Source organism: Siphateles boraxobius, unplaced genomic scaffold (assembly GCF_051911475.1).
Source record: "Siphateles boraxobius isolate OS27281-9 unplaced genomic scaffold, OSU_SipBor_1 18, whole genome shotgun sequence".
NCBI lineage: Eukaryota > Metazoa > Chordata > Actinopteri > Cypriniformes > Leuciscidae > Siphateles > Siphateles boraxobius.
In genome coordinates, this window is record NW_027508788.1 from 13060743 (window position 1) to 13073620 (window position 12878).

The 12878-nt window shown below is 38.0% G+C and overlaps 2 protein-coding genes across 3 annotated transcripts in view; one reads left to right on the forward strand and one right to left on the reverse strand.

Annotated features, from left to right (window-relative positions):
- LOC143741187 (uncharacterized) overlaps positions 1 to 4984 on the forward strand; it is a 62165-nt gene extending 57181 nt beyond the window's left edge. The window contains exons 3-4 of the mRNA XM_077233631.1: positions 1994 to 2113; positions 2267 to 4984. Of these exons, the coding sequence (XP_077089746.1) occupies positions 1994 to 2113; positions 2267 to 2913 (767 nt within the window). The 3' untranslated portion in view covers positions 2914 to 4984. The remainder of the gene's footprint in view (positions 1 to 1993; positions 2114 to 2266) is intronic.
- Positions 4985 to 7202: 2218 nt separating this feature from the next.
- LOC143741202 (uncharacterized) lies at positions 7203 to 10679 on the reverse strand. Of its 2 annotated transcripts, XM_077233643.1 has the most exons (8): positions 10599 to 10679; positions 10010 to 10053; positions 9792 to 9854; positions 9283 to 9318; positions 8181 to 8272; positions 8127 to 8140; positions 7858 to 7929; positions 7203 to 7310 (listed from the first exon to the last, which is right to left on the reverse strand). In XM_077233643.1, exons 1-8 carry the CDS (start codon positions 10645 to 10647, stop codon positions 7216 to 7218), a joined length of 465 nt encoding a protein of 154 aa, XP_077089758.1. In that variant the 5' UTR covers positions 10648 to 10679; the 3' UTR covers positions 7203 to 7215. The 2 variants fall into 2 exon arrangements, with proteins under 2 accessions (XP_077089758.1, XP_077089759.1); XM_077233644.1 differs by lacking the exon at positions 8181 to 8272 and having other exon boundaries at positions 8127 to 8151.
- Between the last annotated feature and the right edge of the window lie 2199 nt (positions 10680 to 12878).

Sequence of the window (12878 nt, forward strand, 5' to 3'; positions counted from 1 at the left end):
AGAACCTCCGTCTGCCGCAGCCTGATGTCGTTCGTCCCGGCGTGTAGGACCACAGCTCCGACGCGCTCGTCACCGTTCAGGATCTCGGGAATCTGTGCAGCGACATCAAGAACACGAGCACCAGGAAAGCAGTGAGTGCGCACCTTACGCTTACCTGAGGTAGCACGGACATGACGGACCATGGAAGTGCCGATGATCACGGCGGCGTCACGTTCCGGCTCGCGAAGAGGGGAGAAGCGGTTCCGGGTGGAGATCTCGAAGACCGGGAGGGGGGGGGGAAGTCCTTGGTCTGGTCCTGGCTCGTGTCTTCCGCTGTGGGATCACCCAGGGTCCGTGGTGTTGCCTCGGTGCCGGAGTGAATGAAGGCAGAGATGATCGCGTCCTCCTGGGCAGAGAAACGCACGGAGTAGACGAAGTCGGAGTCAAAAAGTTACTAACCACTGACTTGTGAGCATCGGCGCGTGATGTTTCAAGCGTTGATCGCCGATCTCGCAGCTCGGCTTGCTTCACCAGCAGAACGCGGATCTGTTTCTCCACCGACTCCAGCTCCAATCGTACCGAAACCAGCTCGAATGTGTCCTCACCTGCACTCAGAGGTAACGTTAGACACACATCCGATATGTTCGCCATTATAACAGATGAACAGTAAATTAGTAGTGATACTACCAATATCACTACTAATTTAGGACTGAAATGATGGATATAACACGTATCCTTTCAGTCAAACGGGTGTAAAATGAGAGGGTCGATAGGCGCGAGGCCACGCGTGAAATGCTAGCGGGCTAAAGGCTAGTAGCCGAGATTCGGAAAGTTGGATCTAAGTAGCGATATCAAAGCAATCCGATTGTTTTTTATAAGGAATAGTGTCGAGGATAAGTTCACATGATATAAAAATAGAAAGTGCTTGTTTATAAATGAGTGGTAAAGAAGAAAATCAGCGATTAATGAATCAATTCGACGGAGCTCCAAACACAAACACAGATCGCACGCGCATGCGCAAAAGCATCTTGTTATATATTTATAACAACACTTATAGGAAGATAAATTCATTATTTGTAATTTTTTAGAGTTGGTTTAAAGAAAGTATTTAAACAAATCTCTGTCTCCTGTAAAACATTCTGAGAACAACTAACCTAACATAGTATCATTATTTCACACAACCTTTTTTTAAAGTTTATTAAACTTTGTATTGAACTTTAAACTATATGATATATTATGAACTATGTGCAAACTAGTTGCTATTAATTGTCAAGATTGCCATTCTATTGGAATACAATATAGTCACAATCTATTATATTTCCTGTTCTAACTGAGTTTATTTCTGTCATTGGTTTGCATCATGTATGCTTGTGGATTTAAATATGTGCACATATGTTGGTATTATTAGTTTTTTAATATATTTTATTTATATTTATTTATCTAATAAATCTATCTAATACATTTATTTTTCATTTAAACTTAAAAGACATTGTTAAAGTTTTTTCATGAAGTTTGTTGTTTCATATATTGTGTCCTGAATGATGCCTCAAAAAAATCATGGAGTTGGTTCTGAAAGGGGTGGTGATGCCGCAGTGGATAAGACACATGCCTTTGGTGTGAGAGACCCGGGTTCGAATCCACTGTGAGACACCAATGTGTCCCTGAGCAAGAAACTTAACCCCTAGTTGCTCCAGAGGTGTGGGACCTCTGAAATAGAGCAATTGTTAGACGCTTTGGATAAAAGCGTCAGCTAAATGAATAAATGTAAATGTTTCTAAATGACTATTTGAGCAAAACATTTGCACCTGAATAATTGAGATTGATTCATGCTTTCTCAACAATTCATGGAATTGTTTCTAAACGACTGTTCGAACGAATAATTGCGAGTGATTGTAAGTGTGATGATCATCTGCTAAATGAGCAACAACGACCACAATTCACTCCTTCAGTCAGTGAAGCTCCCACAGCCGTTCATGAGAGTTTAAATGCTGGGAATATTCCCATCTTCCCACAGGAGAAGAAGCAGCAAGCAGGAGGAATTACTCCAGGAGAAACTACGGACATACTATTGTAAAGATGGAGATTAAGGAAGAACCCTGCAGAATAAAAGATGAAGATACAGAGGAACAAACAGGTTGGTGTTTTCCTTCATTCTCTTTAATGACTGATGAGGAACATTAATGTTTCGAAAACTAAATGTTTTGCTTAATTGTGACTAACCTAGTATATTGTTCTAATTTCTCATTCTTTACTTGAATTTTAAAAATTGTGGACATGTTTATTTTAGACTCGATGGAAGTGAATGAAGACAAACAACATCAGTTTCAAAATTCTCACGATTTCAAAAATGAAGATGGAAATGCAGTAATTTCAGAGACTCGTTTCACACAAAAACAAGCTGGAAAATCTGGAGTCAAAGGATCTTTCACCTGCTCTGAGTGTGGAAAGAGTTTCACGCAGAAAGGAAACCTTAATGTACACATGAGAATTCACACAGGAGAAAAACCGTTCACATGCTCTCAGTGTGGAAAGAGTTTTACTCAGAACAATAATCTCAAAGATCATCTACGCCGTCATGCTGGATTGAGATCATTCAGCTGTGATCAGTGTGATAAAACATTTGTTTATTCGTCAAACTTAAGAGCACACTTTAAAGTCCATACTGGTGTGAAGTCTTACTTTTGTTCTTTTTGTGGAAAGAGTTTTTCACATCTACAGTCTTTTAAAGAGCATGAGAGTATTCATACTGGTGTGAGACCTTATATATGCTTTGACTGTGGGAAGACCTTCACTAGATCCAATGACTTAAAAACACACCAGAGAATTCATACTGGAGAGAAACCGTTCAACTGCTCTTCATGTGGGAAGAGTTTCACTCGATTATTTAGTCAACGGTCTCATGAGAAAAAGCATTGCCTGAAGTCTTCTAAATGAGCAAAGTTCACATACACATCCATGATTTACAAATATTGTACTTACAAATAAATTGACATTCAGATTGTTTAAATAGTGATTAAATATAGGGTTAAATTAGTAGTGAAGTTTTTACCTGCTAATAGTTTGATCAAGTATTGCCCTTCTCTTTTCTCAACTGCTGTAACGTGATTTATAATGATATGATTCAACTTTACTGAACTTCAAACACTTGTTTTGCATTAAAATATTTCTAAAATTTGTCTGGTGAATTAGTGAGATTCATTTTTACTGTTTTTTGTAGTCCGGGTTATTGCAAAGTCATTATTGCAAAATGTTTTTTTGTTTAAAAATGTTGTGCAGTTGTTGATGTCATCAGCTCGTTAAATAAAATAAATGATCATAAAACAGCCATACAGTGTTGCATTAGGCTGTAAATACAACAAATCTATTCTGAAGGTCAATAGACCTTATTCAGAGCAGCGCTGTGACGGGTATGAAAGCGAGGCTGCGAGGAAAAGACTTGCTGTGTTTTCAGTGGCATCTACTGTAAAAAGCTGAATAAAGCTCCGAGATCACTAATAATTTTCCACAACTCATGTTGTCTGGAAGTTTTGTGACTATTCAAACCTCTCAAAGATGTTTTGAAGTGTTTCATCAGCAGAACAACCCAAAACACATTAAGGTCAAATTTATTTGTAAAGCACATTTTAAAACAACCACAGTTGACCAAAGTGCTTAACAATGTCAAGATACACACAAATAAACAAAAAACAAACACAATAGAGAATGTCGCAGTAGCAAAACTCAACTCAACTCGAGATGAAAGCTAAGCAATACAGGTGGTCTTAAGCAACGACTTAAACATTTCAGCAGTCCGAGCGGTTCTTATATGAACCGGTAGACTATTCCAGAGATTAGGACCAGCCCCTGAGGAACATCGACGAACATCTGATTGGACGACCTCAGTGCTTTGACAGGAGTGTGGACGTGTAAAAGTTCTGATAAATGAGAAGACGCCAACAATCCTTTCAAAATCTTAAAAACAAGCAATAAAATCTTTAAATCAATCCTGAAACGGACAGGAAGCCAGTGGTTTTGCTTAAAGGGGCATTTGGCAACTCTAGCCATTTCTTCGCTGATTTTCACTTTTGTTGTCGCAAGTTTTCTCAACGAGCTCCCCTACAGCTGTTGGGCGTATATTTCACAACACTTTCGTAAAAAAACTCACTTGCGGCCCCTCCTCCCCCTTTCTACCGCTGCTCATGTGCATCCGTTATTATCGGAGCCGGCCAACTTTATCGTGTGGAGCTGTGTCTACCGAGGTGGTTAATACATCATACACATTGAGGGCGGCGTGTGTGTTTATGTTGGATTGCCGTAAAGCAGTTTGTGTTTCTCGCTCGTTCTCGCTTCTCACGAGAATTCCTATTTCCAACTTACCGGGACGTTAATCCTCATGTTGCAAGGTTGGTTTTCCACCTGGGAACGTTGGGGGGAGCGGGGAAAGTCACCATTCTCACCAGAACAGGTTATTTAACCATCCAAATGATTTCTAAATGGTTTTATTAAGTTGAAATAGTGGCCAAGTTCCCCTTTAAATTAAATTAAAATTAAATAAAAGTACAACACACTGAAGAGATGAATGTCTGTCCTCAGAGCCTCACTTTTATTCCTGTAAAAATCAAAGATGGCGCTGCTGTGAATAAGGTCAATATACAGCGCTGCAGAGATCATGTATTTTACTAAGCTAAACCGTAAGTTACTGCAACATCTCCACTATTAAACTCTGACAACTCTTTCGGTCTTCATTTAAAAACATTTTCCCTGTAAGTTTGTGTCAGAATTGTTTGCAAAAGTGTGATTATAAACACAACGAGGCTGTCGGGGTTCTGTCACTTCTGTCTAATCTATTTCTTGTTTTTGTGACAGAGCCCTGACACTCCTGTTTTGTCTTGTACTGTGTAACACACAGCTTGTATTTAACACTATCTGTGTGCTTTCATGTTCACTGTTAAAAATTGATGTAAAAATACAGTCAATTTCCTACAGTAAAATACTGTTATTTCAATAAAGAGTTTAATCGTGTAAATTTACAGTCTATGTTCCATAAATTAATTACTTACGGTAAATTTACAGCATTTATGTGTAAACCCATTTGTTCCTGGAGAAAAACAGTCTTGGACTGTAAAAAGTAGCACATGGGGAGGGGCAAAGTTCAACGCGTCTATTTTCGAACAGAAAGCAGCAAAAAACAGATTTGTTTCAGAACACTCCTCTGGCTGTCTTCAAGAAGGACACTGTTCAAGGTAAATTTATTTCTTTGTTGTTATTCAATTATGTTACTTCCAACCTGTTAAATCGCCTTTTTCACGAGGTATTTTTGACTGTGCTTAAGTTCTGAGCGCGAATCGCTTTTTGCAGACAGAGCTCTCAACGGTTGAGGCATTTCGCATGCTAATGAATGCTCTCTGAGCTCCGATTATTACTGTGAATTCTTTGCTTGGTTAAAGTTAAGTTACCGTTTAGAAATTATTTTGGCTTTCTTTTGTAGTAATCCTTAACTCGATTTACATGAATTTGTGATTCAGTAACGTTAAGTTACACAATGCGAATTGTACCAGATGCGTTATTCGAATAATATCATGCATACAAGATGGAGAATAATTACAAAACTACTCGAAATATCCAGATCCATTATAGTAATTTAAAAAAAAAAAAAAAATATATATATATATATATATATATATATATATATATATATATATATATATATATATATATATATATATATATATCGATTTAGTGGTGCGAGTCTGAGTTTTAGTGAGATTCACATATAAAAAAGTCAAAGAGGTTGTTTTTGAAAGACGAGGCAGAGACGAATATTCTTGACTGCATTTTTCGGCGCGAAACGCGTTTTTGCAGGCAGACAGACTCAAGAGCTGAGGAATTCTACTATTCAATGCTCTCCGTGCACTGATTTCTTTGCTTGGTTAAAGATTTAGAAATAATTATTGTCTTCTTTTTTTCTAGGAATCATTCACTTGATAAGTGTTTTACTGAGACAGTAACAGCCCTAATCTTTGGTAAGTTTCATACCATGTATCCTTGCAAACTTTGTGCACAAGCATGCAGTACCATTTATGCATTTGTAAGGCACATGCGAATGGGCCAAACGGAGTCTAGTGCTAGGTCCTTCACCACATTTTACCTAACATGTGCTGAGTTATGTCGGGTCAGGTGTGAGTCATTGAAAAGCTTTTGCATGCATATAAAGATGCATATTAAGGAGGGGAAAATAGTTCCATGTCCATTTCAGGGATGTGGCAAAGTATTTTCCTACGTATCCACATTTACTGCACACTTGTCTAGAAAACATTGTGATTGTTCTGAGAGAAATCTGGTTGTTTCTGTTAATCCTGGTAGCATGTCTGAGAGCTCTGACCACCTGTCAGAAGTACTACAAGAGGCTCCATGTGATGAAAGCCATAGTATGGAACAAGATGACAGTGAAGAAAGTGTTGACGAAGCATTGTTTTTGAGACATCTTGCTTTATTTTATCTCAAATTACAAGCTAAATGTCTACTTCCATCATCTGTAATACAAACAATTGTTAGTCACTTTCAAGAAATTCATGACATGAGTAAGGAACACCTGCTTTTCAAGTTATTAGGAGACAAATTAGTTGCATTACAGCTTGCTGAAAGGGATATATGTGCTATTATTGATGTTTTGCGAAGTGGTGACCTCTTTCAGACTTACAATTCGCAGGTACTTAATACTGACCAGAGACGAAAAACCTACTTCAAAAGTAATTTTAACCACATAGCACCAGTTCCAGTCCGTCTTGGAGAAAATTAAGCAGGCAAAGAGTGTTTTGCAAAATATCCCACATGGAAAGAACCTATATAAACATATATGTTTTAATATAGGTTTTGATATAGGATTTTAATATATGTGACATATATAAAATTGGCCGTTTTCCTATATTATACGTGCATATATGTACACATATATGTACCTATATAGGTGCATATATACGTGCATATAGGTACCTATATAGGTGCATATATACGTGCATATATGTACCTATAGGTGCATATATACGTGCATATATGTACCTATATAGGTGCATATATGCACATATATATGCAGCTATATGTTACCTATATATTAGTATAATTATTAAAATCCATAGCTACTAGGCAACATAAATAATAGCGCAAGATGTAGACATTTTAATTATTTATTTACTTAAGAACCATCAAATATTACAAGAACAAAAATAAGACAAAAAACTGAACAGAAAAAAACCCAATTTATCTTGTTGATCTTCTCAGCTCTGTGAGCTTCGAATTGATAGATGTGCCTATCTGTCCTCGGCTGGTTGCCGGCCACTTCTTCAATGTAGCATCTAGAGAAGACAAAAATAATAAGACAGTATAATAATAATAAAGTGCTTCATCAGGAACCCAAAGTGCTTACAGTACAGCTGCGATTGGACACATGTTTTGGATAAAGGGCTGATCATAATAAAAAATGCGTCATGTAAACACGTCATTTGGAAGATTCTGATTGGATTCTGCTTAATCTGAAAGAAATTCTGATTGGAAACATCACCCCCCTTTTTTTTTGCTGCATCATTCTTTCATATGCACATGTCCGTCATGGGGACTGCATTGTTAACAGTCACACGGTCAATCATGTGCATCCAAAGCAGAGAAAATTCATGGATAGGAAAAATTCAGAAAAAGAGGAAAGGTAGGATCAAGAAGTGAGCAAGCAATGAATTAGTATTATAGGTTCCAAGCAGATACAGTAACAATAATGGGTGCCCTATCTTATACAGTCTCCATTGATGCCTGATAAACATTGATACAAGTAAGCTATGGTTAAAGTGGTGAACTTATAAAGTCTTAATGCGTTGAGAAGGGAAAACATTTTTTTTTGCATTTACTCACCAATAATGGCTACCTTTTTAATTTGGTCAAGGGCGACCAGCTGCTCCCCATCCCCTCTGGTTGGCTTCCCACCTTAAAGTAATATTTCAAAATTATTATGAAAGGGGGGTAAAATGAAGGTGGTGAAAACAAGAGATTATTTATATACACATCACTTTTACTTGAGGTGCAAGGAAATACAAAAATGGCAAGTAAAAAAGCGATGGTATGCCCGCACTGACTTGTTTTTTTTTTTCAAGGACAGAAGAGATTAGGAACATGTTTTGTACCATTCAGGTTGCTTTTCAGCAAAGTCTCCAAATCAAAAGGTGCCCAGCAGCAGATTCCACACCATGGCAGTAGCAGAGGTGGCAAGGCGGGCTGGTTTCCACGCTTCTGCCTGGCAAAACACCCCAGAGCCCTTTATAACTTCAACCTGAAAAATAATTTCACATCACAATATTAATTTATTGGCAACTTTTAGAAAGGTTTTCATGTTTCATATTGATTCTTATATTTAGCTTCCCAATAGTTAATAGGTTATGATATATAAATGCAGATTAATGATAAAGATATGAAACAAATTAATCATTGCCCTAAACGTTATTAAAGGAGAGGACAGGGTGGGGGGAAGGAGGAGGTTGGAGGAGGAGGTTGGATGGAGAGTAGGGAAGGAGAAGACAGTGGGTGGAGAGGAGCGAAGGGGGGCCGGAGGAAAGGATGATTGTCTCGTATACCACTAAGGCCCCATCCACACTACTGCGTTTTCGTTTAAAAACGATGACGTAGAAGGTCACGCTCGGCTCTATGATTGGGTGTCATCACCCATGACGTATCCTTCCCTGATTCGTCAGCCACCCATCACATGTCCCGTCACCGGAAGAAAACAAACAAAAACATCCTGGACTACGTAGCTGATGTTAGTGAGTGCAACATGGATAACGAATTACAAGCGTTACTGACTTTGATGTCTTTGTTAGCAGCTGTTGTGCAAGCAAATTCTGCATTTTACAATGCTATAACTGCCTACATGCGCCGGAGGCAAACTATTATTCGAGCGATCTATGACAATTCCCGTGTGCAGCGGCGGTATCAACCGTACATGGAGCGTCGGTTTTGGGTTAAGCTTCGACATTTTCTAATCTTTGCAGAGGTAGCTAACGTTACTTGCTTCCTCATCAAATCTGAGGAATAGTCCATCCGTTTCCTGTTTACACCGGCACGCGCATGCACAGTGTTGGAGAATGGTCACGTGATCCGAGTTTTCAGTCGTTTTAATGTGGACGGAGATCAATTCTAATACGCAGCTAAAACGCTGGTGTGGACGGAGATCGTTTTCGTTTTAATTCTCCGTTTTTAAACGAAAACGCAGTAGTGTGGACGGGGCCTAATTGGCTCCTACAAGCACACAGTTTATACCCATCCTTACTAAATAATGTTACTCACCTGTGTTTTCGCTGATGTCTCAGCTGTTGCTGCAGTCTTGTTAGAGAAGAAAAACATTGTTAAACTCAACAATTGTAAAACTTCAACAATTTTAAGCATATGGGGCAAGTAAATTACATATTACCACCAACTATCCCAACATAAAAATCCCTATAGCTCAGTTGGAATAAAATAAGTACAGAAAAATCTGAGGTATAAAAGGGTTACACACACCTGTGGTGTCTCTCGAAAGCACTCAGTCACCATGGGACTCTCTTTAAATGGCTCGGTCTCCTCTCTGGAGTCTTAGAGAAGAAAGAAACTTAGTAAAACTACAACAATTTTTATTCATCCAAGCAAGCCACTATAGATTTTTATTTACAGGGGGGGCTTGGAAAACATTAATAATGTCAATAAATTAAAGTTACATGCATAAAAGTAATCAGCCAAACATCATAAAAATCCATATAGCTCTGTTTGAGTAACAAGTAAACTAAATAAATAAATACAAATGCAAGGGGGTTACTCACCGGTTGCACTTCTCCAAAAGTCGAGAAGGGGGAATCTAGATCCTCCACAGGACTCCTTCCAGTCTTGTTCATAGAAGAAAAATATAGTTATTCTCTTCAATAAATTAAAGGTCAAATACATCAAATTATTAACGCTATCAATCAGCCCAACATCACAAGTCTCTACAGATCTGGTTGAGAAACAATTTTAAAAAGCAATGAAAATCAGAGGAACTTACCTTTTGAGCAATAATGGCGAGGTCACTTTTCATTTGAGGGATTTCTAGAAAGAGGTTATATAAAGAAAAAACAATTACAATCACTAAATCAAAATAGCACCCAGCAACTCTACTCTTCGAAAGACATTTCCTGCAGCTGTGAACGCAAGCTACAACCCTCCAAAGCCCATTCATAAGGCTCTGCAGAGGAAACCTGGTTGTGAACGCAATTAAAAAATATATATATTTCTCCCAAATTCAAATTCCCCAAGTTTTTTTTCTGGAGCTGATTGCCTTCTTGAGCCGTTGAAGGCAGAGAAGTGTATGTAACGTTAAGTTACTCATGAACTATATTCTCTAGGCCATGACTTTTGTGAACCCTCTATGAATTTCTCCAGAAAGAGACAAATAAATATAATTCTAATTTGAATCTTATCAACGGCTATATGAGCACCAACACCACCAGCTAACAACATAGCATTTATTTTGCCAAACACGTGTTAAACTTTCAGCCCATACGATTTCTAAGTTTATACTTCTCTGCCACCGCAATATCCATCTCCAGAAAAAAACCCTGCTAATAAATATTAAAATTAGGAATACTTGTTACGATTGATAATAAGTAGGACATAGCAGATCTCCAACGCTGATATCGCCATTTTTACTCCCAGCCGCTGTCTTTCGGCGCGAATCGTCAAACGTCAGGCGGGTGACGTCATGACTTAACTACGCGGCGCTGTAGCAGGCATGGTAGCAGCAGAGTGGAGATTTTTTCATTTTATTTTTTTTTATTTTCAAAATTACAGTGTTTGATATCAAGTCCTTGACACATTTCTTTTACACATTTTCACATTTGATAAGTATAACTTGAAACAACAATAATTTGGACAAAAATTAAATAAAAGAAAAGAAAAAAAAAGATAAATGGCATCGCAAACATATATTAAATCCATTTAGCAGAGATACAGATCGTTGGGCTTTTCGATTTTTTAAAAACTTTACAGACTCAAAATACATGCTTGTCTTCAAATTCATTAATCGCAGTGAAATGCTCAGAGATGGGATGATGATGATGATTATGATTACTTGAATGTATGTTCTATGTTCTTTTTTTGTTGTTGCTACATTTAGACTGTAATGACCTTTCAGCCATATTCATCTAGAAACTGCATCAAGACAATACAGAAAACATTGCATTTTGCATTGCATTTGGTGGATGTAACGGTGTGGATGCTGTAATGTGAATCTGGAAGTGACTTGAAATTGGAAAAAGGGCTTCATTGACAAAATAAAAAAACGACAAACCATTTTTTTATTTCCTTCTTTTCCACTATCTTCATACAAGAAAGAATTGACCATGTAAATGTAGCTTTCACATAGCTTTCCATCTCTTCTCACTTAATTGCCATAATTAAATTCCATAACATGCCAATTACATGTGATACCAATTTCACATGTTCAAACATACAGTTCTTGCATAATTTCTTTTAGTTAGTTAGTTCTTATTGCCTTGATAATAGAAAATATGAGCTAGGCATCATGTATGACAGTTGCCAAAGTGAGGTATGAGCTACAAAATGACCAGATCCTGCCATGAGCTAGGAGACATGTATGCACATATAGGGCTTATATGTGGATATAAAGAAGCAATAGAGACCTATATGGCCTGTATATGCACATATATGCACCTCAGTTTTGCCTATATGTGCCATATATATGCATATATGCAGCATATATATTAGCATATATGTGCATATATGCTGTATATATGCAGCATATAAACTGCATATAGGTTTAATATATGCGCATATATCCTCATATAGTTTCTTTCCATGTGGGATGTTCTAATAAAGGAAACTGTCAGCTCTCTGTTACAAATTGACACAGTAAGGGAACACCATAAACAAATGTACTACAGTGTTTCTCGTAAAGATGTTTTTCGGGACATGTGGGATGGCAACAGTATGAGAGAAAATAGTTTGCTCAAGAATGATCCCTCGTCCTTTGGCATAATTCTCTACCATGCATTAGAAGTTGCCAACCCTCTTGGATCTGGGAGGAAAAAACACAAATTACTCTGTGTATACGCCACCCTTACAGACATTCCTCCGCATCATAGGTCAAGCATTGGCCAGATGCAACTTGTTCTTATTTGTAGGGAGAAAGATTTCAAGTTTTTCGGGCAAGAAAAAATCTTCCAGCCACTTATCAAAGACCTTAAAGATCTTGAGATAAGTGGTGTTACTTTGCCCGACGGACAAGTGTTCTTGGGAACATTAACTGCAATTTGTGGGGACAACCTGTGCTCACACTGTATAGGTGGATTTGTAGAGAATTTCTCCAAGAGTGTTCATTTTTGCAGATATTGCAACATTGCGAGAGAGAGCTTTCGAGAAGCTCCTCTATCCAGAGGTACTAATCGCTCTGTTGATTCATATACAGTCACAAGGTGTTTTATGTATAACGCTACATCATATGATGCAACACCTACTGAGAGTGATTCCGCTTCATGTGCAGTTCAAGGAATCAAATTTGACTCTTTGTTCAATAGCTTTCATGTATGCCAACCTGGATTACCACCTTGTCTTGGCCATGACATATTTGAAGGTGTTGCATCATATGATGTAGCGTTATACATAAAACACCTTGTGACTGTGGATAAGCAGTTCACTTACCAGGAATTAAATTCCAGAATAAGTCAGTTCTCATACTTTGGTTGTGATGCCAATGACAAACCTGCTGAGCTTGCTCCAGGGGGGATAAACTGTCTGGTCATGCAGTGCAAAACTGGTGTTTACTTAGGATGCTTCCAGTTTTGATTGGAGATAAGATTGAAAGTCCAGCTAAAAATGAGGTGTGGCAGCTGGTGTTACAGCTTCGACAAATAGTA